A 27982-nucleotide genomic window follows, 5' to 3' on the forward strand; every position below is an offset into this window, starting at 1 on the left:
GGGAATTTCAGGGTTAATTGTGTTTGCTCAGCTACATGCCAATCAATTATTCGATTAGACACACGTCCTATTTATGACTGCAAAAAGTTAACCTTTCCAGTTAATAATGTTCAGCTCACGCTTTGCGCTCGCATTATTTAATTGGATAAATATTCTGTTCATGAGTCACTGCAAAAAAATCATTAATAGAACTCTTCAGGTCTGTATATTAGTTATTTCAGCTCACTTTCGCGCGCGGATGAGTTTAGTGAGATATGCATTATTATTATTAACAAGCAATGCTTAGAATGTTCAGGTTTCAGGTCGGAAATCCAAATTTCAGCTAGCGCTTCGGGCTCGCATCTATAAGAAATAGGCATATATATTTATATATCCATCTTATTCATGGTTACAAAATTTGCTTAAGAGTATCCAGTTTTCTGGTCGAAAAATAACAAAGTTTCAGCTCGCGCTTTGCGTTCACATTATTTGATTGGCACTGCAAACGGGCACTTTTGTAAGTCAGTATATTAACAATTTGTTAATATAGATAAAACAATTAACGTGTTTATGTTTACGCAATTATTTCACCACGAAAAGATTCACAGAAGTATGAAGCTTGATTAACATATCATTTACAACAAATTGATAATTTATAGGTGGAATTTTTCTGGTAAGACGTACAATTATCAAGTCAATAAACAAACGCATGATAGCTCTGGATATAACTGTATTAAACTGCTACTTGATTTGAAAAGTTATTATGAACTACCTTTTATGGTCTCCAATGCGTTAGTAGATGCTAAGAAAACATCACTCAAGGGGTTAAAAAAAAATCGACTCGGCGCTTCACGGGTGATGGTCATCCGGTGAAGTGTTACATAAACATTTTTGTCCGACAGGTAGTCAGATCTGACAATTTTCTTTCATTTTGATTGGCTGAGAAGCACTGTTACTATGGTAACTGTCGGATAAAACAGGACTTGATGGATAAAACGTATGCCAAATCCTTTTACGAAAGACTCCCCTGTGGCCCGGAACACAAAGCTTAGCAATGATCGTAGAACATTTTTCTACGATTGATTGCATAGACTACAATGTACAATCAGTCGTGAAAATCAAGCGTACGATCAATCGCTAACCTTTGTGTTACGGGACCCTGGTCGACCCCCCCCCCCCTTTGAAAAAAGCTAGATCCGCCCTTGCGTACTGAAAATGTACTACGCGCAGCAGACAGATAAATAAATTGGTTGAAAAAAAGGGGTGTTCGAAATATAAATAGACTGGGTCTCCGTCCGTAACACAAAATCTAGAGATTAATCGTTCGCATTATTTTTTACGATTGATTGTACATTGTAGTCAATATAATCAATTGTAGAAAAATGTTCTACGATCATTGTTAAGCTTTGTGTTACGGGCCACTGTTTATCCAAAACGTACTTGGAAAAAAATATAAAACGGCTGAAACCCCCGACTAGACTCAAGTAAATGGTTTTAACTATCATCTTGTTGTGATTTAGGCTCCAAGCTGCTCCTCTATATGCTCTAGTAGAGAGTTTTCGCATCAACTACGGGGCCGCTCTCTAAACGCACCGATTCCTTTGAAAATGTAACTAAAATCACCATTAAGAGCTGGGAGGCTTTTGTCGAAAGTTGATGGACCGGGACAGCAGATCCTCATGGCCCTGGAAAGCGAGGGTGCTGCGTGTATTATTATTATTTTTTTAGCTTTTCAAATTTCTCAGGACCGATTTGATCTCCCTTGTGTAGTGAACCCTTTTTTTTTTCTTTTCAAATTTATATCAGCACTCCGAGTAAAAAAAAGTCGTTCCAAGGGCCCTGTAGATCATCCGAAGATTTGAAGCGGACGAATAATTGCAAATACTTCATTGTCCAGATCAGATTCAAGAGATTCCGATGCTGTCCCGGTCCACCAACTTTCGACAAAATCCTCTCAGCTCTCCATTGTGATTTGACTTGCATTTTTCAAAGGAATTGGTGCGTTGTAGAGAGCGGCTCCATAGTAAATGTGAAAACTCTCTTTCATCATGTTGATCATCATTTAAAACAATGTGTTAGTGGGCTGATATAATTATAAAACGCTAGACCATGCCATTTATTTGAAGGGGAAAGGTGCTTAGCTGGCTCAGAGTACTATCCTTACAATTGTAATTTGTCACAATTTTCCCAGGCACCAAAGTGTCCAATTTGGGGATTTAAATGATTGTGATTTGTGAGCAATATCTTTTTTTTAAGCAGCTTAATGCCCGACTTCCTCGAAACCTCCACTAGTGGCTTAATACGTATATATTTAAATATTTACACGCACACACCCACCCCCACATATATATAAACTTAACTTACCTTACATTTAAAAGGCGGGAAACTCCTAAATGGCTGAATGTTATAGCGTTAATTCTATTTATCGCTTAACCATGTACAATAATAATAACGGTGTATTTACCCAGGGTAGCCACTTCAGTTCCGAAAAATGTTCTCCCAGCGGGCCCTGCTATTATTAACCGGCTAAGCTAGGCTACCTATTCAGGTGCACACAGCTTTTTGAGGAATTACTTCCTGCCGGTACCCATTTATCTCACCTGGGTCGAGTCTGTGCAGCACACTGTGGATGAATTCCTTGCTGAAGGAAATTACGCCATGGCGGGGATGTTGCGTCGAAGGGCCGAATTTTTCTATTTCTGTCACAATGTAGTTCATAGATCACGCGAGGAATAATATCATGTGATTGTAACGTGACATAATGTTCATATGTTCAGTATCATGATGTAAAATAATTCCACATGTACTCCCACTTGAACTTGAACCTTTTATTTTTGTATCTCTGGAGTAATAATAATCTTAAATGTCAGACTCACTCCCTGTAATTCATCATGGAAATACGATAAACGGATTTGCCCCGTCTTTTCCTATAGTCTGTAGCCACTAAGGCTAAGGTTTATGCTTTTACGATCACCATTTATTAGACATATAAAAGGGGCAAATTTTGACAACAATCAACTGCAACACAATACCCAGTGGCGTACCGTGGGTCGCGGCATGGGGGGGGGGGGCACCAGCAACATTTTTGAGTCACTTAGTGAGCGCGCGAAGCGCGCTCAGTTGCCAGGTATACTTACCTAATAGAGACATTTAATTTTAAGGACAGTGCCATTAAACGGATATGTATCTCACTAATCACATAGTGCAAGCGCGAAGCGCGAGCTGATTTTTTTTATATTCAGACCTAAAAAGGGACATTAAAAGCAAATTTGTGTAATCATGATACGTACCTGTCTCACTATACAATCAATGTGAGCGCGAAACATCGAGCTGAAATTTTTGTATATATTGACCCCAAACAGGGACATTTCAAGGACAATATTTTAGAAATCCACCATAGTCATCTAATGCGAGTGACAAGCGCTTGCTGATTTTGTTAGAATTATATACATCTGAAAGCATGAACCACTAGTAGTAAGTGTAATCATGATAAGCATACCCATCTCACTAATCAAATATTGCGAGTGCGAAGAGCGAGCTGAAAATTTTGGAAATTCAGACCTAAAGAGGGGTATTCTAAGGCTTGTTTGTAGGAATTAACGAAGACCATGCGTATTTCACTAACCAAATGATGCGAGCGCGAAGCACAAGCTGAAAATTGTTGATATTCAGATCAGAAAAAGAGACATTTTAAGGACTGATTTCAGAATTTCATGAAGAGCAGACATATCTCACCAATCCACTAATGCGAACGTAAGCACGGACAGGAAATGTTTTATATTAAGACCTTAAAATGGGGCAATCACTTTCAGTAGTCACGAAAAAAAGAAGCATAATGTCAGTACATAAAACAATAATAATTGGATGTGCGAGGAACTATATTTGGTGTATATTGACTTGAAAACGGGAGGTTTTAGCACAACATGATTATATATCTCGTTAAACAGACAATGCGAGCACCAGGAACAATGAAGACATAGGCCCTGAGCAAATTTTTGTTCATAAAGTTATGATTTTTTAAATGTAATATAACATAACATTATCATAATATAATACATCATACTGAACAATAATTTCTTCTTTCACACTACGTTTCTCTCCCTTTCTCCCTCTTTTTCTCCTTTCCCCGTTTTCTGTTTGGCTAGCCGATGGGGGGGGGGGGGGCACGTGCCCCCCGTAGTTACGCCACTGACAATATCAATCATACAGGTGGTGTCAATCAAGGTTATCAATGTTTGGGTATAGTCTGCTGCTGGTTCAAACCCTTCACTCGAGTAAAGTGGTCTGAATACGCAACCTACAATGACTTGTGTACTGAATTAAGGCTATCTCGCTCAGGAAGTGTTATCCGTGCGAGTCTTGTGTGAAGGCCCACTTGTTGATTAAAGTTTCAATCAGGGACTGTGCTTGCAGACTAGTTTGGGTCGGCGCCTTCGCATACCCCCTCCCCCCGAAAAAAATCAGGGATTGGTTTCAATGTGTCTCGTTTTTATTGACGGAACTTTGGCCAAACGATATTGGTGTTGTATAAATCAAACTTTATAGTATGAAATGATGCCCGATATTATTGCAAGACAAACATTATTAACCAGCATCAGCGAAGGTCAAGTTCAACACATGCAAAAGAAAAAAAAAGGATATTTGTTAAGACGGCAGATTGACGGAAAGTTGGCAAAACGGTATTGATGTTGTACATTGTATATGGTACATCATTAACCAGTATTTGAAGAGCTTGATTCCAGAAGGGGCTAAACCACTCATTTATTTTAGTTTACCACTTTCCCTCATCTACTGCTGTTTTATTTTCTCATGGTTCCAGTGTTCACCATCAATATGCAATACGTAAAGTACGTAGAGTAAGCATTCACAATCTATATTATATGCCATAAAAATATCTCGATAAAATGAAAATCTATTTTGTTTGATTTAAATGCCAATGTCCTCTAGATTCGTATTTCGGACAGATAAGAATAAATAAAACATGGTATTTGATTTCTTTAATACACATTCCCCTCTCACAAACACACAAACAACGTTATGATAGTGTTGTGTACATTGAAGTCAATAACAAGTTAGTATTTATGAGCTCCTCCCATTAAAATGAAATGGAAATAAAATAGAAAGGTGTGAAAATACTACATTTTTGTTATAACTTGAACCGTTCTTTGGCTGCAACAGATCAAAACTTCTTGTGATTCAAATTCTGTCTGTCCATTGATATTTGGTAAGTGTTTTATTTGTTTTTATACCTATAAGTCCACTTATTTTGGTATTTAGAAGAAAAAAGAAAGCAGGCATGTAAGCAACAAGCCAAGGCAATTTCTACAAAAGTCACAAAACCCATCGGAGGATGGAAACTTTATGAACTTCTTACAGTTAAACCTTCATGTGAGTTTTCGCGAGAGGACCTACGTGCTCAACGTTTTGTGTTATAATTCAATTAAAAAAAAATACATCGATGTGCAGCGAACATATTTAGGACGCATTATTCATATACACATTGAATTTGATCCAAAATACGTCTTTAATACGTCCTTTTCAGAGGCGTTGAGGGACATAATTATTATGGAGATGTTAAGGCTCCTTTTGAAATATGATAAGAAGAAATAAGTTTTAAGGTTGGATTTTGAATGACCCGACAGACTTTACATCGGTATCATTTAAGAAAGTGCATTCCATAGAGTGAGAGCATTATTAGTAAATTACTATTAGTAAAAGCCGAAATGAGCGTTTGATACTACGCTCAGGAATTCACAACAGAAGGTTAACCACCCCCAGAGGGGGGGGGGGGGGGGGGGGGGGTAAACCCCTTGGTGAATTCGGGCCATTGGTTTCTGGAATTATAATATATCATACTTGATTACTTGATAAACGATACTTACAGGGAGCAGCTGGTGAGAGACGATTCAATAAGCAATCCAATTTAATTGCATAACTTGGCCAGCTTAGTGTACTTTATGTAAGCATTCAGGTAATGTTCAGAGATGGATGGTCTTCATCTTAAATTTTACACCGACTTTTAAAATTGAAATTGGATTGCAGGGAATATCCTTGAATCATCACTAATATCGTATTATGGTATTTCTACCTGCGAAAGGTATAGTTTCAAGGTCGGAAAGATGATACGAGTTTTCGAAAGTCCCGCTGCGTTTTGCGTCCTTCTTGGAGTGACTGTCTTCATCTACACCGGATGCATAGGCTCCTACAGTACGGGAACCATCACGACCCTCCAGCGGCAGTTCCTGTTCAAAAGCTCCGAAATCGGCGTTCTCCTCGCCGTCAACGATGTCGTCTCGATGGTCACAGTGACGCTGACGGCATACCTCGGAGCCAGTCGACATCGTCCACGGATCATTGGATGGTTCACCCTTCTATTCGCCGTGGGATGCGTCATTACAACCATACCGCAATGGGTGGAAGAGAGTGCCTTCCAGAATGCCACATCCAGTTCCAATTCGACCAACGATTTAATGTGTGATGTTACTAGTGAGTAATAATAATGATGGTAATAATAATAATAATAGTAGTGGTAATTATAATAACAATAATAATTATAAAAAGTGTATTTATATCGCGCAGCTACTATAACAATATTTTCTGCTGCTCATAAAAAATACATAACAATAATAATAATAATTATATATAGTGATAATAATCTTAATAATAATTAAAAAAGGGTGTTTATACTGCGCAGCTACTATAATAATATTTTCTGCTGCTCATAAAAAATATAATGCCAATGCATTTCTTTCAATGATATTTCTGTATGAGCTACAATAGAGAAAATACATAATATAACCAAAAAAGTCTATATGTGCCTGTAGTACGGTACTACTTACTATTTCATCATGCAAAGAAATGAAAATTGGTTGGCTTATAAATGCATTGATTTACAAAATGATACGGTTTAAGCCCCCACCCCCAAAAAACAAAACAAACAAAAAAATCGTTTGATTATGCTCGAAACATCAGGAAAAACTTTAAACTTTGAAGAAGAAAAAATTGAATAAGTCTAATATAGGCCTTTTCTTTAAAGCGATAACAATTTTCAGCTATCATAATGACCAACATCTTCCGCACTAGTGCAACTTTGCTTTTTCTTCTGCCAATGTTGGTGTTTTGGAAAGAAATAACTTTATTGCTTTTTCAAATATTTTCCTCGAGTTATTCAAATCAGGACGATCCAAGTGGGTGATGATCTCTTTATTTACAGGGGTTCCAGAAGATAAATGTTCAGCAAAAGAGAAAGAAGAAGCCGGAGCTCAGCATCTAAAGGCCCTTTGGTTGTACCTCGGTCAAGCGATATTTGGTCTAGCATCATCGGGCTACCTTTCCCTAGGAATAAGTTATATGGATGATGGCGTCCCGAGGAGAAAGGCACCCTTATATATCGGTAAGTGTATATATTGATCATGGTTCGCCTAGATTTAGAAATGCATACAACTTCTTTATAGCGTTTCTTAATCTTTTAAGGACTAAACAATTCAGGGTCTATGGGCGCAATGGGTGAATTTGCATCAGTGACGTACAATGTGTTTTTTTGTTGGAATAATAGGAATAAATCAACATGACTACCTAGTTTGTATGCCAGAAATATATCGTAGTAAGTTGGCCTGAGGAGTTTCACTAAGATGGAGAGAACTATTTGATACGTCAACTCGAAGTCATTCCTTTATTAAAAATTCTAACAAATCAATTGACCTACCGTAAGGGTACTAGTATTCAACCCGTTTGGAGAGTTTCTTCAAATATACAGAAATATGGAATTTACCTGAATTTCAGACCTGTCTTATTTCCAAAAGCAAATGCTGGTTATTCTTTTCCCGTTATTTTTTTCTTCAACCCGTCAACTGCGTGCGCGGGCGATTGAATTTTACGGCGACGGTTTTTGGTACTAGTATTCAATCCGTCGGTACTAGTATTCAACCTAGTGATGAAAGATGGCCCTGTCTCTCAATCTGCCCTTGTCCCATCCGACTATGGACTAGACCATTTGAGATGAGACCAAACAGGGAATTAATCAAAGCCAGAGACTTCCATAGATCTAGATCTAATTTAGCAATCTAAACCCTTTTGAAATTTGCTATCAATCCTCACTAGGTTGAATACTAGTGCCATTCAGTGCAAAAGGCCATCGCCGCATAATTCGATCCTCCGCACATACAGTCGACAGATTGATAAAGAAAATACCGACAACAGATTACCCTGGAAATAACAAAGGTATGAAATAAGATAAATTCCCTATTTCTAAATATTTTGGGGAATATGTCAAAATCTTTGAATTATGCCAGGTTGAATACTAGTGCCCATACGGTACATCTCTTTCTTTCTATTATTTATATTTCATTATCTATACTTTTTTAGGGAGGTGTTTATGTAAATATCACTGGAAATATTCCGACAAATCAATAGTGTCCTCATCTCATCAAGGTGTATGGCGGTGCGTGGAAGAGAGATAGAAAGAGAGAGAGAGAGAGAGGGGGGGGGGGGAGATAGGGAGAGAGGAGGTAGAGTGTGTGAGAATGTGCTTGTGTGTACACTGTAAAAATGAAGTGCTAAGTTAGCACTTACAGTGCTTGTATAGTGACTGCACTACGAGTGCTGATTTAGTCATTCAAATTTGACCTAGAAAATCAGCACTCGTAGTGCAGTCACTATACTAGCACTGTAAGTGCTAAATTAGCATTTCATTTTTTACAGTGTACCCTCGTGCAGGGGCGTAGACAACGGGGGGGATGAGGGGGATGCATCCCCCCCACCTCACAAGGTGGGGGGGATGGCATGTACAATCATCCCCCCCAGGTTTTGGGGAATGATATTTGGTTACTTAATAAGTCATAATGATGATAATAATAGTAATAATAATAATGATAACAATTATAATATTAATAATAATAATAATTATGATGATGATAATAATAATCCTCATCATTATTGTAATTGTGTTTATTGTTATTGGCCGCATTCACACGGTGAAAGCCAATTCAGACGGTAAAAAAAAGAAAATCTTACAAGTATTTACTGGGCAGGAACGAAAAGAGGCGCAAGATATTTGGTTTCTAAGACACAAATTTGCAAGACTACAAAAGTAAAACTGACTAAGAGACCGATATGTTTGTTTGTTGAGCCATGAATGCTCCTTAAGTAAGTTTACCAACTTACCGCATGTCTCTATTATCTGATTAGCAACTGTTAATCAAGCTGTTTTTGGTATGGGAATGAAGCAACAACTTTTTTCTTTTCATCGAGACTACTTTTCAGGCACGAACCGAGTACTAGCAATACCTTCTCATATATGATATGTATTATATTTATTTATTTATTTATTAGTTTATATCAGATTATATTACAGGTATATGATATTTATACATATATATATACATTATATGCATTTATTTATTTATTTATCTATATATTTATATACACGTTATTTTCTCAAGTCGGTTTTTATTGAAATACATGTGTGGTCTGGCCCATTCGTGTTATAGGCATTATACATTGTGTGCAAAATGCATCAGCGCAATCTAAAACAGAATAGAAAATGAATGTGATACAACAGTATACATAATAATTCGCGACAGAGAGTACCATACTACTATCTTTATAACAAGTATTATTCAAACAAACATATATAATTATGTATAATCATGAATTGTTCAACTTCATGCTCCCACTATATGACTATTGTTACACTAATACTGATATCAGGACTGACTGGTATACATTAGTTTGTTGTTAAGCTTGCAGCAGCTACATCTTTTCTGTATTGTTAACTATTTATTTATTTTTGTTTTATTTAAGATGCACTTTGTTTTGTATTCATTTAAAGTATGTTGATTGATGCATGAAGACATAAGTTTGAAATGTTTAAAGAAGTTTGTTTCATGTAAAGCGCAGTGTGAATTTACCGTCTTGAAATGCGAGATAAAAGGAACCTATTAGTATTAGCATTATTATTTGTATTAGTATTATTTTTTATTTGTATTATTATTATTATTATTATTATTATTATTATTACTATTATAAGACTGAGATCAAATAGAAGTAAATAATGCCCTAATTTGAAACGATAAATGAACAGACATATTGTTATTTGTTTGTTGTTTATGTGTTCTATTCACAAATGGCCACAGAGGCTGTTTTCATTCATAACCACATACCCATATCAAGACAACAAAGACTATACCTGCGTGTACACAGTTGACATTGGTTTTTTTTCTGAAGAGGTGTAACAGCAAAATTCACAGAGATAAATAAATACGTAGTGTGGTTCAATATGCAATACTATGTGTCAGTCCATTCTGTATTCGTATGCCACGGCGTGTAGATCTTGTCGATGTATGTCTGTCCATTCAAGGCGTAGTGTGTGTGTGGTGCGCGCACCCGTGTGTGTGTGTGTGTGGGGGGGTGAGTGTGGGGGGTGAGTGTGTGTGTGTGTGTGCGCGCTTGTGTATGTTATTTTACCTCATTAAGTATGCATCAGATTGCACGATTTCAAGTTCAAAATTGCAAAAGCTCCCTACCGTGGGAGGGGGGACAGCCCCCCCCCACACCCTCCCCCCGCTCGGTCGCTTCGCTCCCTCGCTCGGGCGCTTCGCGGCCTCACTAGCGTTGGCAGCCCAGTCATCCCCCCCAGGTGTATGAACCTGTCTACGCCACTGCCCTCGTGTGTGGGATGTGCGTGTACTTCAGAGTGTGTGTGGGTGCGCGCGCGCGCGTGTGTGTGTGACGGTGTGTGACAACGAACGTACATCTAGTGGGTTATCATGGTCTTGATATAGAAATTATGATTTTATATAGAAAGTGTGTGCGCTAGCGTACGTGTGTTTGTGTGTGTTTATCAAAACATTTTAGTCACTTTGTCTGGGTACTCTGTTAAATCTTTCGTTACCATGACAGTGGAAAACTTCAACCTTCCAATTCTGTTTTGCCTGAAGAAAAAACAACAAGATTTATAGCAAAATAGATAGAATTCGGAAATTGCACGTGAGAGAGACATCATCTGCCTGGAAATATATGCATTATATGCTTTTTTTTCCAAAGTCTTTACTTTTAATCTTGGGCTCAGAATCTTTTGATTAGCAATGTGTATTCGGAATCTCCGTGATAAGCGATTCTGACGATGTAACCAATGCACGTCTTTTTTCTTTATTAGCGGCCATTTTCGTCGTGACATCTTTGGGAGCCTTCATCGCTTTTGGTCTAAGTGCCTTCAGCCTGTCGTTCCATACGGATTTCTATAAGATCAACGTTGATGAACTCGGCTACGATGATGGAGATCCAAGGTGGATCGGGGCATGGTGGCTCGGCTATCTCGTCTATGCCGGGCTTTTCGTCATTCTTGCCTTACCGTTCTTCTTCTTTCCCAAGGTAAATAATAATAATAGCTGGATTTATAAAGCGCTTTTTGCCAGAGGATACAAAGCGCTGCTATTATTACCCCGGCTTTAGCTCGAGCTACCATCACCGGCGCTCAGTGCATGCAAGGAATTACTCCTGCCGGGTACCCATTCACCTCACCTGGGTCGAGTGCAGCACAGTGTGGAAAAATTTCTTGCTGAAGGAAAACACGCCATGGCTACGATTCGAACCCCCGACCCTCTGTTTCAAACGTGAGAGTCAGAACCACTAGACCATGACGCACCCACATACCACGACGCACCCACAGACCACGACGCATTTTTTATCCGCATTTTTTAATTAGCCTATTCTTCTTATTTGTTTTCTTAATATGGGAGATAAATTCTAAGAATGAAAGTGACATGAATTTCTATGAAAATCATCTTGATGGTTGTAATGCTGCGTTGATTCATGGTGACCAGGGGGCCTGTTCCAGAAAGTCAAAATATCAAGCGCAAGTCCCGAATATGGGTGCTTAATCAAGTTACGCAAGATTTTTTGAGTTGCGTTTGATAGCAACTCTTTCTGCAACGGGCCCCAGTACAATCAGTCAACGCAGTGTTATCTTAAAATCCCTGGTGGGAGGTACAGGCCCGAAGACAATATTCATTCCTTAATCGTTATAGGCCCAATTTTACTTTTCTAATCAAATACACAGGAGTGGCCACACCTATCACAAGATAATGAAATTGAACTCCAAACTGAACCCAGGTCAGGGGATGCAGTCCCTGGTGGCGGCGTTGAAGAATGCACCGTCGTCAAAAACGGGGTCGATGGATTGGGTTCTCAGATCAACGGGCTTACCAAGAAGGGGAAAGGTTATAAGAAGTTCGAAAACGAAAGTACTGATGCTCCTAAGCAGACACCTGACGAGAAGGGCAATCGTGGCGACGAAAACGAGCCGAGTCTTTTCAGTTTTTCTTCCATCACAGGTTCGTTTATTATTGTTTTTGAATATAGCATCCCAGTGGCGTACCTAGGATTTTCCACAGGGGGGGCAAAACCGTCCGCCAAAAAATTTGACAAGCGAAAAAAAAAAAAAAAAAAAAAAAAAAAAAAGGTCTTCGATCACAAATAAAGGATTTTGTACCAGAAAAAAATTGACAAGCAAAAAAAAAAAAAAAAAATCTTCTTCAAGCTCGTCAGGGGGGCATTGAAGGTCTTAAAGCTCGTCAGGGGGGGGGGCAAAAAAGGTTTTTCAAGCCCGTCAGGGGGGGGCAAAGGTACGTTTTTGCATGGGTTTTGACTCGTCAGGGGGGGGGGAGGGCAGAGTGCCCCCCTGCCCCCCCCCCCGTAGGTACGCTAGTGTAGCATCCTTATCTTAAAGGGAGAGAGACCCGATCAACGCTTATTTAGATTTTTCGTTGTCTCTGTCATGTCTGTGTTATGAATAGCTTAGTCCTAAGATGTACTATTTGAGATAACTATTACTAGTAATTATAAAGATAATACATCGGGACGTGGGTTCGATTCCATGCCATGGCGTGTTTTCCTTCAGCAAGAAATTTACCCACATCATAGGTGGATCCAGGGGGGTCCCGGGCCCTCCCCCCTATTGGCGGAGAAAAAAAAAGAAAGAAAGAAAAAAGAAGGGAAAAGAGAGGGAAAAAAAGAAGAGGAGGAAGACGAGTGAATAAAAACAAAGATTAAAATGAGGGGAAGACTTAGAAAATAAAAAGAATCTTATTAATTCATGTCACTACATAAAATTTTCGCTCGCGCTTCACGCTCGCATTCCCTGTTTGGTGATTTACATAACTTGTTCAATATGGAGCTTAAATATCAAGTTTGGAAGTCAATAATTATACAAAACATATTTCACCTCGGAAATCGAACTTTCATTATTTTGTGTGATTTACAAATTGATTTTTATAAAGTGCTCTGTAAAAATGTCAGTTTTATGGTCTGAATATTAACATTTACTGCTCGCGCTGCGCGCTCGCAAATTTTGATTTTTCAGGTACCTATTATTTTCATGTATTCCATAAAGTTTTCAAAATATCCCTTTTCAGGTCTGATTGTCAAAACGTATCAGCTAGCGCTGCACGCTCGCATTTTGATTGGCGAGTTATGTATGTGTCAATATTGATTACACAAAAACTACTTAAAATCCCCTTTTCATGAGTTTATCAAAAATTTCCGCTCGCGATTTGCACTCGCATTAATTCCGCGCCCTCATTATGCATTAATAAATAAGATATCAATTAATAATTGTTCCTTTTGTTTCATCTCGCGCTTAGCAAGAGGAATAGAAAGATAGTCATCATTTTCATATGATGATATGTCCTAAGAATGTCCCGGTTCTATGTCAAAACTCAAAGTAATAATGAAAAAAAAAATATCAGCTCTTTATTAAGTGCGATTCATATCCACCTAACAATTTTCCTACAAAGTGCTTGAAATATAGAGCTGAAATTGACCCTTTTTTAGATCGGAATATCAAATATTTTATGCTCGCGCTTCGCGCTCGCTTTGATTTTCATGATAAAAGATGTATTTAGAATGCCTAGATTCTAGGATTAAATGTGAAACACGCGCGTGCATCTGCTCGCGCTTTGTGCTCGCATTATTAATGTAGGAAGATCCCCTGTTACTCACCCTTTTCATGATTTACTAAACATGAATAGAGAGTCCCGTTTTTAGGTCTAAATCTCGAATTTTTCCGCTCGCGCTTCGCATCAATTGTTTACTTATATAGCTATCCGGTTCACGATTACAAATATTGATTAAAATTTTCAATTCTTTATGTAGAAATGTCAAAATTTTTCAGCTCGCGCTTTGCGCTCGCATTATTTGATTGTTGAAATATTTAACGTCTTCATGGCCAAGTGCAAGCAGTCCTTAACAGGTAGGGCCTACCTTTTCGATTAGTTGAAAACGTATATACAAATTTTCTGCTCGCGCTCGCATTATTAATGTAAGGAAGATCCGCAATTACTCCGCCTTTTCATTATTTACAAAACATGAATTGAGTGTCTCGTTTTTAGGTCTAAATCTCGAAATTTTCGGCTTGCATCAATTGTTAACTTATACGCATAGAATTTCCATTCTTTAGGTAAAAGTGTAAAAAAAATTCAGCTCGCGCCTGGCGCTCGCATTATTTGATTATTGAAATATATAACGTCTTCAAGGCTAACTACAAGCAGTAGGTAGGCCTATACTTTTTGATCAATTCAAAACTTGTATCAACAATTTCTGCTCGCGCTTCGCGTTCGTAGTGTAGTTGCATACACATCTTTTTCAGGATAACAAACATTGCCTAGAATGTCCAAATTTTAGGAAAAAATACATAAAATTTCAACCAAAAAAAAATTGCTCGCGCTTCGCGCTACTTGTATATAAATAAGTATAATGATATAATATTTATGTTGATTTATAAGAATAAAACTAAGAAGCAATTATTAGGACTACCCCTTCAAAAAAAAAAAAAAAATCACGTTCGAGCGGACGATCGGGGAAAATAGGCTGAAAAAAATTCCGGCCCCCCCCCCCTATTGGCGAAGGCTGGATCCGCCCCTGCACATTGTGCTGCCCTCAACCCAGGTGTCGTAAACGGCCGGCAGGAAGTAATTCCTCAAAAAGCTGTGCGCACCAGAATAGGTAGACTAGCTTAGCCGGGGTAATATATAGGAGCGCCTTGAGCACCTGGGAAGCGTTTCATGAAAGGACTTGTCGGACGTTTTATCCGACAAGTCCTGTTTTATCCGACAGTTGCTATAGTAACAGTGCTTCTCAACCAATCAGAATCCAGGAAAGTTGTCAGATCTGACAACTTGTCGGACGAAAATATTGATGAAACGCCCCCCTGGTGGATACGTGCGCTATACAAATCCTATATTATTTATAAAATCAGCTTCTAATTCTATTTGCACAGATGTTTTTGGAGGAAGAATTATAATAGTTTTATGACTTGGTAACGTATATTATATCAATGTATTGAGCAGTGAATTGGTATATTTTAGTACATAGTCTGTATTACAGTGCCGGTCGCACAGAAACGTTGTAAGCCTAGCTAACAGAGCGGTAACAGTGGCCCCAGTCACATCTTCCGGATTGTGAAGTCAAAACATTTATTTCAATGTGAAAGTAAAGCATTGTTGTAACATTAGGCATCACTGCCACATTACCAGTTGTAACAACGCATCTGTTAGCGCAATTTTAGCGTTAACAATGTTTCTGTGCGGTCAGCTACACAGGACTACATTCTGCTCAAAATGTTGCACTATGGGTCAGGAACCTGGCCAGATATAAGTAGTTGGGGGACTTGAGGTGGCGCTTTGCAAATATGCCGGTTCGTACTTGCTTTAAAGCTAATATCCCTGACGAAAAGAACACAGTGTGTGATCAGTGTGTGAACATGTGTGATCGCATTTTAATACAACAGTACGTGTGAAATCATTTTCACGCTATTAAATGTTTAGATTTAACAGAGTCTTATTACGTACATTATAGGACTGCGGCGTGAAATATTTACCAAACTTATAATGGTTATTTTCAAAATCTTTGGATACTCAACAAAAACGCTGGACGATGTAAGATTTTTGTTTAATAGCCCCAACGCCGGTCCAAATTCATATTTGAAAATTAATTCGAAATGTAAATATTTAGTCAGGAAGGGTATTACCGTTGACATTCGATTGTTTATTTTTTATTTTTTATAAAGCCGAAGGGGACACATACATGTATACGCGGATTAGTCTTGGTTTTCCTAGGACTGACAATTCATGGGATCCAAAAATATATATTTTTTATATTTTGCAAATATATTTCTTTTCTTCAAACAAACTAGACGAATGAATGAGAAAAAATATAATGAATTTATAAAAGTGGCAACTTTTATGACCAGAAGTCAATTGAAAGTAATTTTTTTTATTTCGATAGATTCACCACAGAGATACGATCTTACGTATACCATGTATACGGTTGCAGCGAACAGGCCAAATTTCTAACTTAGGGGTCGACATCGCGCGCAGGCAGCGCACAGTGCTAATGCTTCAAAAATGAAAACCATAATGGCAAGAATTCACCCAAAACAGTCTAAATTTCGCAAAGAAATATGCAGGAAAATTTCTCTCCCACCTCCTGGACCCTAGTAAACAGCATATCCGGTCGAGCCGCGTCGGCCAGCGCTGGCTAATCGCCTGATGCATTCACGTTAGTACAAGCACGCGCAACAGATGTCGACCTTTTCCCATTATGCATTGCAAATTTCGGCCTGTCCGCGCGCTGCAACCGATAGATGCATGGTGAACCGCAATGTGAATCCACCGAATTGAACGGCTACTGTGTCCCATGCAGGTTATCTCTATGCCCTCCGACGCATCCTTACAAACTTTACATTCATGGCCATCGTTATGGGATCAACAAGTGCTGCTGCTAACTTCAGTGGATACTATACTTTTATTGGTCGTTACCTTCAGACCGAGTATGATATTACTCCCGCAGATGTATCCATAATATTATGTAAGTTGGTATAATAATTTCATTTGAAGAAAAAAGTGTTGCCAATTTAAGAATTCAGATGTAGGCTATTTTGCGTGTTTTTTTTTTTTTTTTTTTTGGGGGGGAAGGTAATTTCATGTTTCAATGATCTACACAAACACTTACTATTGATAAAGATCATGGTAATAAAAAGGAAATGATAATAAGGATAATATTAATGCTAATAGTAGTAATGACAATAGAATAATAACGTTACTGAATAACAAACAACAGCAATGATAGTAATAATAATAATGCAAATGATAATAATGATGACAATTGTGCCTTTCATCTAAAGATTGACAAACTTGTTAATTTGACTTCAACGTTCAACAAAATAGATAAGCTCAACAAGGCAAAATGGATTGAGGGGGAACAAACTTTGCGACAGATAATATTCTTTTTTTTTCCAATCTATCTGGCTATGGATAAAACCCTCATATTGGAAAAGTTCACAGTTTGAAAAAAATGCCTCTTAATCTACGGTATCCCCTTTGCTGTCAGAATAAGTTAATTATGACCTTGCTCATAACGTATTTTATGCTATCGTTTTAACCTATGTTTAACCAAGTTCTGCTTTTAACTATGGACCTACTAGTAGGTCCATGTTTTAACCAACACTCAGTGAAGAAATTTGACCTGTCAAAATACAAATGATTTACATTATTTAGCTGGCGTGTCGACACCAACGTCAGCAGTTGGCATAATACTTTCGGGCGTGTTGATAAACAGAATGGACATGAAAGAGAGAGGGTTATTGAACTTTGCTGCACTCGGAAAGACCATTGGGATCATTTTCATTGCCGGAAATTTTGCCCTTTTCTGCAGCAAGACTCTAGTGGCAGGTGTGACCGCGCCATACCCCGGTAGCGATGCGATCACGTGAGTAGGCCTATTGTTTTTTCCCCGTTACTGTTTTGGTACCCTTTGTCGTGTATACACAAAAGGGACTACGACCATCTTATCACATTGACTATTTTTTTTTAATTGCCGACAAAACAATGGTAGTACATACTCGTTTCAATTCAGAGTTTGGACAACTTTATAACACCATGATGGAATTTGATATCTTAAACTTATTTCATTATTTTAATGAACACGTGTGTTAGTCAAACACGAGCACGTCATGAATTTAACACGTGCTATATGTCACCAGATTTCATGAATTTGTTACCTTCCTTGCGTACAATGACCCCATGTAGCATTTAACATCTTTAGTTGTCTAAAGACTGGGTTCAACCAAAAGTAAATCCTCACCAAGCCTGTTTGGAAATGGTATTACATTTCTTGTAGAAGTCGACATTCAATGATTGGAAGAACACATCTCGAGAAGTAGATTCGTGTGGTGTGCCACAGGGCAGTATATAGGGTCGAGCTGTTTTGTTATTCTCTGAATTCATTATTCTGTTTATGTGAATGATAATTAACTATCATTTCCCTTGCTGCAATATGTTTCCTATGCTCATTAGTCGACATTATCGGTATACCTTAAAAGATAGTAACTTAATTTTTTAAAAATTATTATACATGAAATTAATTCTGGGAAAACATTTATCTGGTTACTTCCTTTGTAATTTAAATTGTTATCACCATTATCATTATTTTTATTTCTGTTCAGTTTGGAGCCAGCACCAACTTGTATGGCTAATTGTGAGTGTGAGAAAGGTGTTTATACTCCAGTTTGTGGATCTGACGGTCTTACCTACGTCACACCTTGTCACGCTGGCTGCACCGGGATTCGTGAGAATGATGAAGGGGAGGTGGGTCTGAGTGTTAAGCCCGGTGCGGTTCCGGGGGGGGGGAGCTTTGGGGACCGCAGCCTCCCCCCCCCAAAAAAAAATATATCGACCACAAAAAAAAAAAAAAATATATAAACGTACTATTATGCAGGCCACAATGATAATGTATTGAGCATTCTATTTATGTCTTCAGGTGCTCTAAAAATTCATTTTACTATCCAAACTCGAAAATTTTCTCGCTTGGTCGCTAAATGCTCCCTCGCAAAATAACATCTAAATGCAGAATATTAACGCTTTCTTATAAAGTGCTAGTATAGCAAGTCAATGATTCCCTTCAATGCCTAGCAACTGTTTTTTTTTCTTCAAATTTACATTCGTATACCTTCCAATACGAATACTAATGCCGTAAATTTCATTTTTTAGGATAAATATTCTTTTTTTTCTAAAGATAGATTTTCTGTAGCCATATCCTCTCCGACCGAGGCTAAAGTTATTGAAAAAAAGAATACAATCGAGAGTGAGGGATGTCGATCCATGTTTCATTTTTTTGGGGGGGAGGGGGTTAAAAAAACAATATTCAAGGTATTCGGCGGGTTATGCGCGCCAAATTTCAACACAGAATATTTCGATACGAAGAGCGTCCAAAACCTGACAATTTATGTAGGTTTAATAATCTTATAATAACCAAAGTGCGCCAAAAGTCATCTTGGGCAATTTGAGAATTTTTTTTTTTCATGCCCAGTTGAAAGACAAAACTTTGAAGAATATTTCTATAAAATATTTTATTCCGGAATGTGCATTAAGGTTGTCAATTTCCTACTTCAAATAGCAAAATGTGACATTACGCGAGTTTTTACTTGACACATCACCCCTCCCCCCCGAATGGTCATTTTCATACCGCGCAGTCATCGCAGCGCACCGTATGAGGCGCACATTGCCGGCGAGGTCGATTCCCCTTCAATTCAACGAATTGTTAATTAGTGTATTGTATTTCTGTGCTTCAATTCCATGAAAATGACATGAAGTTCTGAGCATAATGCAAACAAAAATGAAGGTTGACAACGAATATAAGTGCTAGCCACCCCTCTTAACCCTAACTAGGCCGGGCTTTTTAGGCTGTTCTGTGGCCGGGGGGGGGGGGGGGGGGTTGATTCAACCCCCCCCCTGAGATCTCGGCCGCCGATCGCGCGAGCGCCGCAAAAATTTGCACGCTGGTAGTGTGCGATGTAATCTACTAGGCTGTATGGCAAAATTTTCCAAAATAATGAGATTTTATTTTATATGAATTAATGATGCTAATTTATGCATAAATCATACTTTTTGCTCTAATTCACTAAATAAAGCTCCTAGAATGCTAATTTTTGGTAAAAATATTCTTTGTAGCATTCTTAACAATGGCAATTGAAAAAAACTTCGGTTTAGAAATCAATTTCTTATGTATTTTATTGTTTCATGAATTTCTTATGTATTTCTTTGTTTTTCAACCTTTTGTTTTTCTTTGTTTTTTTTCACCAGATTTATTGCACAACCTTTTTGAAGCATAATTATGCTAAAATCAATTGCTTTCAGCTGTTTAAAGTAAAAATAATCATATCTTTATGAATAAGATGAGAAAACTCAATTTGCATTGACTTTGTACACAAAATCACGTTTTGGAACAATTTTGGGTCTGACATGCACTTACAAAATGTTGCGTAATTTCGGAACCGCGTCGTAAATTTGGTCTCAAAAGATGCGCAAGACTTAAAAGTATAAACTCTGCGAGTGGCGCAGTCAAAAAAATTCGCGCGGCGGAATGATCGCAGAAAATGTTGAGGGGGGGGGGGTTGATTCAACCCCCCCCGGCCATTTTAGGGTTAAAGAGATCGAAGTTACTTGTAGAATCAGTTCAGCCCCAAATCCTCCTCATAGTGATACATTCGTGGTGGTATATACACTGCGTTTCGCCCCAAGTCCACACAGCTTGATAAAACCTGGTTAATATTTTCAGATTTCAAATAACTTTTTTCCATCTCAAGATCATTTTTATGCCATAAAAATTATTTTCAGGATTTCATATATACACTTTTTAGGCATGTAAGAAGCATAAACCAAGTTCACTCAGGTGAATCTTAAAGTAACACAAATATATATACTACGCATTGTTTAGCATAATATGTCTTTTCCCAGATGGGTTTTAAGTAGCCAATTAAAATTTGGTATCAAGGTGACGTCATATCGGGTTGAAACTATGTTCAGTCGATCCTACGCCTAAAATGACCCCTGATCAATATATCATAGTAAAAATATAACACAGAATATAATTTTGGCGCACTTCAACTCATTCTGGCCCACTGTGCGGCGGTGGCGTCAACATTGAAATCTTAACCGAAGGTTAAGTTTTTGAACGACGGAAGTTCTTAATTAATTCACATTATGTTTATTTACCAAATGTTCACAAACTAATGAAACAGAGTTTTTCATTATCAATCAAATGGGAAGTCCACCTTGACAAAAAGATTGTTTTGATAAAAGCAGAAGAATAAGAGAAAAACATTGGTGAAGTTTTCATGAATATCCGTCAGAGAACAAACTAAGTTATGAATTTCTATTTTGTCCAGTCACAATAGAGCAACTATTCCATATAATTAGTGACATGAAAAAAAAAGTACATGACATTTTCATTATAAAAAGACATAAGTGTATCAATTTGTTGGAGATAACATCATCAGACTCTTCAAACATATCATTTAACTCCCATTTTACAACAACAAAACAATATATATCTGAATTAATAATGTTGCGAAACGGAATTCATTAATTTATATTACATGGTTTATGGAGAGCAGCTGCTCTCATAAGACGTCACATAAAACTTTATTCTTAAATGGGTTTTCATCAAACATTTACCAATATTTTACTCTAGTTTTCCTACTTATACTTAAAAACAACTTCAGGGTGAAATTCCACTTTATTACCGTTTCTGTTTACTCGACTTCAGACGGTCTACACGAATTGTACCTGCGTTTCTCCAACCTCTACCGCAAGCTCTCTTTTTGAAGAACCCTTGACGGCCGTGAAAAACCAGTGTCCAAGATCATGTCGCGCCAAGATCATCACTTTCATCTGTCTGTATTGTGTGTTCTCAGCAGCCCAGTCCTCAATGGGTAATTCCGTCGTGAACGCCAAATTAAGGTATAGAATTCCGTTTTATATTTCGTTTTCTATGTTTTAAGCCTCTTCAAAGTGCAGAAAACATCAGCGTGTTCTGTATTAATAATTTTCAAAAATATGTTTATAGATTTGTTAGTTTTTGTATTACCAGGTCGAGAGTAAGATATTGTATCAGTAGATAGACCTAAAGCTATTTGATTTAATTATAGAATAGGATAATTATAATAAAAAAGATATACAATTTCGAAATATGTCATCAATAAATTATTAGGTCCACCGTTTGTCAGTTTGTTATTTTGCCCTTGAACTGAATGAAAGTCATGAAAACAAAATTGTGTGCAAAAAGGTAGCGCTAGGTTGGTAACAAGAAATCGTATCAGTAAATGGGCCTACCAATCTAGGGATTAAATGATTTCACAGGATGATTTTTTTTTTATCTGAGAAGATATTGCGCCGTGGATTTGTGTGACGTCACAAGATTAAAACCTTAAAGGTCAAGTCCACCCCAGGAAAATGCTGACTTGAATGAATAGAGAAAAATCAAACTAGTATAGTGCTGAAAATTTCATCAAAATCGGATGTAAAATAAGAAAGTTATGACATTTTAAAGTTTCGCTTATTTTTCGCAAAACAGTGATATGCACAACTAGGTGACTCAGTCGATGATGTCCATCACTCACTATTTCTTTTATTTTTTTATTGTTTGAATTATACAATCAGTGGCGTAGACAGGTTCATACACCTGGGGGGGATGACTGGGCTGCCAACGCTAGTGAGGCCGCGAAGCGCCCGAGCGAGGGAGCGAAGCGACCGAGCGGGGGGAGGGTGTGGGAGGGGGGTGTCCCCCCTCCCACGGTAGGGAGCTTTTGCAATTTTGAACTTGAAATCGTGCAATCTGATGCATACTTAATGAGGTAAAATAACATACACAAGCGCGCACACACACACACACACTCACCCCCCACACTCACCCCCCACACACACACACACACGGGTGCGCGCACCACACACACACTACGCCTTGAATGGACAGACATACATCGACAAGATCTACACGCCGTGGCATACGAATACAGAATGGACTGACACATAGTATTGCATATTGAACCACACTACGTATTTATTTATCTCTGTGAATTTTGCTGTTACACCTCTTCAGAAAAAAAACCAATGTCAACTGTGTACACGCAGGTATAGTCTTTGTTGTCTTGATATGGGTATGTGGTTATGAATGAAAACAGCCTCTGTGGCCATTTGTGAATAGAACACATAAACAACAAACAAATAACAATATGTCTGTTCATTTATCGTTTCAAATTAGGGCATTATTTACTTCTATTTGATCTCAGTCTTATAATAGTAATAATAATAATAATAATAATAATAATAATAATAATACAAATAAAAAATAATACTAATACAAATAATAATGCTAATACTAATAGGTTCCTTTTATCTCGCATTTCAAGACGGTAAATTCACACTGCGCTTTACATGAAACAAACTTCTTTAAACATTTCAAACTTATGTCTTCATGCATCAATCAACATACTTTAAATGAATACAAAACAAAGTGCATCTTAAATAAAACAAAAATAAATAAATAGTTAACAATACAGAAAAGATGTAGCTGCTGCAAGCTTAACAACAAACTAATGTATACCAGTCAGTCCTGATATCAGTATTAGTGTAACAATAGTCATATAGTGGGAGCATGAAGTTGAACAATTCATGATTATACATAATTATATATGTTTGTTTGAATAATACTTGTTATAAAGATAGTAGTATGGTACTCTCTGTCACGAATTATTATGTATACTGTTGTATCACATTCATTTTCTATTCTGTTTTAGATTGCGCTGATGCATTTTGCACACAATGTATAATGCCTATAACACGAGTGGGCCAGACCACACATGTATTTCAATAAAAACCGACTTGAGAAAATAACGTGTATATAAATATATAGATAAATAAATAAATAAATGCATATAATGTATATATATATGTATAAATATCATATACCTGTAATATAATCTGATATAAACTAATAAATAAATAAATAAATATAATACATATCATATATGAGAAGGTATTGCTAGTACTCGGTTCGTGCCTGAAAAGTAGTCTCGATGAAAAGAAAAAAGTTGTTGCTTCATTCCCATACCAAAATCAGCTTGATTAACAGTTGCTAATCAGATAATAGAGACATGCGGTAAGTTGGTAAACTTACTTAAGGAGCATTCATGGCTCAACAAACAAACATATCGGTCTCTTAGTCAGTTTTACTTTTGTAGTCTTGCAAATTTGTGTCTTAGAAACCAAATATCTTGCGCCTCTTTTCGTTCCTGCCCAGTAAATACTTGTAAGATTTTCTTTTTTTTACCGTCTGAATTGGCTTTCACCGTGTGAATGCGGCCAATAACAATAAACACAATTACAATAATGATGAGGATTATTATTATCATCATCATAATTATTATTATTATTAATATTATAATTGTTATCATTATTATTATTACTATTATTATCATCATTATGACTTATTAAGTAACCAAATATCATTCCCCAAAACCTGGGGGGGATGATTGTACATGCCATCCCCCCCACCTTGTGAGGTGGGGGGGGGGGGGATGCATCCCCCTCATCCCCCCCGTTGTCTACGCCCCTGTATACAATATTTCATTTTTTATAGATTTGACAATAAGGACCGACTTGAGTGAACCATATAGTATTAAACAATGCTAATTCCACATGTTAAGGGAGGAATTAATCCTTGTATCACTTGACAATGAGGAGCAAATTAGAATATTTCATATTTCATATAATAAAATACAAAATAAATAGTGAGTGGATGACATCATATATAGTCTCCTCATTTGCATACCAGCCAGGATGTGCATATAACTGTTTTGCGAAATTAAGCGAAACTTTAAAATGTCATAACTTTCTTATTTTACATCCGATTTTGATGAAATTTTCAGTGTTAAGCTTGTTGGATTTTCTCTTTTTATTTAAATCAACTTTCTGTTGGGGTGGACTTGTCCTTTAAAATTTGATGGAATAAAAAAAATGTCCTCAATAGGCCCATGTCACTCTCTTGTTTGTGATTTTAACAATTTTAATACACTTTCCTATTGAATATTATTGATAAACAGATGTACGTTGAAAATGTACCATCAAATTTAGGTGCAATTAAAGTTATATACTTGGATTCAAATTTCTTTTGTCTCTGTTTCATTTACTAATCTTAGCAGCAGTATGCGAATCTGAATGATTCTGAGTTATGGATTGGTAAAGGTACATCTGAAGAGGTCTTCGAATTACTGTAACAAGCTTTTTTCAATTTCACATGATACAATTAATTTCCAAATGTCATTTTTACTTTCCTGAATTTGCAGGGTCGTTGAGAATAGGGACAAAGCCTTGGCTTTGGCTCTTGGAAGCTTCTTCAATAAAGTTTTAGGTACAAATGCTATTAGTACGAAGTAATAGAAATGCCACTTAGATTTAAGTTTTCTCTTCTCTTTTCATATGGAAAATTATGAAAATACTATTCTGAGTGAACATTATGATTGATCGTATGGAATTAATTATCAGAACAGACTGCTAATCCCAATCTCTATATGCTTATGTTTAACTGCTGAACAACTAACATCAAATTAACATTTGTTTCATTGTTAATGTTGTACACTTCTATTCATAATTTGGTGTATGGTAATGTTTTTTGTCAATATCATGCTAAAAATAAGCTCTGTCCTTACTTGTTATTCAAGATTATATTTTCATATTAGAAATATCCATGCAGGTTAAAAAAAATTTCTCATTCCATGTTGAAATAAATCAAATGAAAGTGTTAGGGAAATTCAAACGAATAAGTGTGGGCAACAAAAGGCCCTTTTCCATTATCCTTCATCATCTCCATTTTTTTCTTCAAAATCATTTTAGCCTTTATCCCAGCTCCTATCTATTACGGCCTGGCAATACAGTCAACATGTGCAATGTTCCAGGAATCCTGCGGAGTGACTGGGAATTGTCTCATCTACGATACCGATCACTTTGCAATGCATTTCTGGAGTTTATTCTGTGGCCTGAGCACCACCATCATTTTGTGCTACTTGGTTGCGTCGTATTCTCTTCGCCGGAACGAGAAGGGAGTAAGTGCTCAGTGATTTTTTTATGAGCAATCATTAGAGATAATGTAGGCCCATAAATACTTTTGTATATATCATAATTGACAAGACTGTTTGCATTTCTGAGTGTGCGTGTGTGTGTGTGTGTGGGGGGGGGGGGTGCACGCATGAGGGTGTGTGTGTGTGTGGGGATACATATGTATGTGTGAATATTTTCATTGGTTACAAAAATACATCATGAAATGTGAGTGGGTGGCTTCGTGTACATGTGTAAGAGTAAGAGAGAGACAAGGCACCTCCTTGAGGGACACACAAAGTTAAGGGATTTACGAATTTAAAGAAATCAAGGGCTATTTGACATTTATAAAAATGAAATAAAAACAGTCAAAATCAATCAGATATCATTTTGATCAAACAAGGCTTTATTATATCAAAGCTTTAAATGGTTTAGTGAAACCACAATATGCTGATAAAATTGGCAACTTGCATGCATAAATGGGTTGTAATTTGAGCTTTGTTGTATGGGTAATATATAGAATACATTTTGGCAAATTTCTCTTTCTATTTTTTTTCTCTCAGGAATACACCCCCCTTCAGTTGTGTAGTGCCCCGCCTGAGCAGAGTGAGAAAGAAGAAATCAAATGAACATCTGAATGGAATGGATTGGTTGAGATGACTTTTCCAAAAACATATATCATCACATATATTTTTAATATACATGTTACAGAATTCTTATTTTGTTATCACAATAACCAGCTATGTGATATCAAGCTCAAGAATAAATATGACCAGCCAGCCCCAAAACAACAATAAGTCGCCCAAAATGAATTTTGAGATTTTTTTAATTGAGTTTGAACAAGCACATCATAAGCTTTAAAATGCTATATGATTTGCCAAACTTGATCAAAAATATCTCGCTCAAATACTTGATTAAACGCAGAGATGACAAAGCAAGAGCTTCAGAAAATAAGGAGAAAACATTCAAAGTTTGTGTTTACTCAAGCATGAGATGTGCATACTGCAATTTCAATGAAACTTCCAAGAAGTCCTCAAAAAATTGTGCCAAAGAAACTCTTGTATCTTGTTTTTTAATCACTTGACAACTCAAAATTTTCACAGTATAAACATGACGAAATACTTCTTCAGACAAGTTAAGATTTGAATTTTGGCTTTTTGAAGACCAATTTACAATTTTGGCTATAGTATTAACAGACGACCTTCCCTGGCGACTTCTAACATAATGTACATACAAATGAATACATAAAAATGTAATCAAACTCTGTAAGAAGGTCGAGATCTTGGGAGAAATGAAATGAATGCTGGAAGTTCTTTATCAAATTTAGATTTTTTGTTGTACAAAATTGATTTTTCATATTTTTCTTAAAACATATTGAATTTGTAGTATTTGATTTCACCAACATTTAGCTGATGCACTGTTTGTTTAAATATTTTCCATTGGAAAATGTGACAGGCCTTACTGCTAAGGTTGGAAGGCAATAACACCCCAACAACATGGTGACTTGAATCAATGTATTATTAATTCAAATGAGCATAGCACTGAAAAATCCTCATCAAAGTAGGATGTAAATTAAAAAAGTTATTTTCTTATACAATTTCAGTGAATTTCACAATACTGGTGAACACATTATCTGGACAGTATCCAAATTACGAAACTGATATCATATACTCAGAATTTCCTTTGTATTCTAATATATTGAAATGCAAAATATTGAACTGTTTCCCTTCAACAATTCCACCTTTAAAATGTAGAATTACATTAAAAAATATTACATTTCTTATTATTGTTATGATTCAAATCAGAATTTCTGTATCATTTAATCTAAAAAAGAAACAAAGAATATTTTATAACTTGAAATACAAAATAAATGTTGTTGTGTTGTGTATATATACAGGTGTTTAATGAAATAAAGCAAATCATTAAAATATCATAACTTCTTTAGCAAGATTTGATGTCTTTTTCAATGATATGCTTGTTTGATTTTCTCTATCATTTTACATGCTATGCATTTGTGTTTGGGTGGACTTGACATAAATTATATGACTGCCTGGGTAAATCGAGAATTGATATGGTGT

General features: G+C 36.8%; 1 protein-coding gene across 1 annotated transcript; it reads left to right on the top strand.

Moving 5' to 3' along the window:
• The first annotated feature begins 5021 nt into the window (after window positions 1-5021).
• LOC129280137 (solute carrier organic anion transporter family member 2A1-like) lies at window positions 5022-27869 on the top strand. Its single transcript, XM_064112553.1, has 12 exons — window positions 5022-5203; window positions 6077-6465; window positions 7193-7372; window positions 11135-11349; window positions 12038-12311; window positions 16678-16842; window positions 17532-17742; window positions 18479-18620; window positions 21580-21773; window positions 25157-25221; window positions 25704-25912; window positions 26468-27869. Exons 2-12 carry the CDS (start codon window positions 6099-6101, stop codon window positions 26531-26533), a joined length of 2088 nt encoding a protein of 695 aa, XP_063968623.1. The 5' UTR covers window positions 5022-5203; window positions 6077-6098; the 3' UTR covers window positions 26534-27869.
• The last annotated feature ends 113 nt before the right edge of the window (window positions 27870-27982 follow it).

The sequence above is a fragment of the Lytechinus pictus genome, chromosome 17, assembly GCF_037042905.1.
Source record: "Lytechinus pictus isolate F3 Inbred chromosome 17, Lp3.0, whole genome shotgun sequence".
Lineage (NCBI taxonomy): Eukaryota > Metazoa > Echinodermata > Echinoidea > Temnopleuroida > Toxopneustidae > Lytechinus > Lytechinus pictus.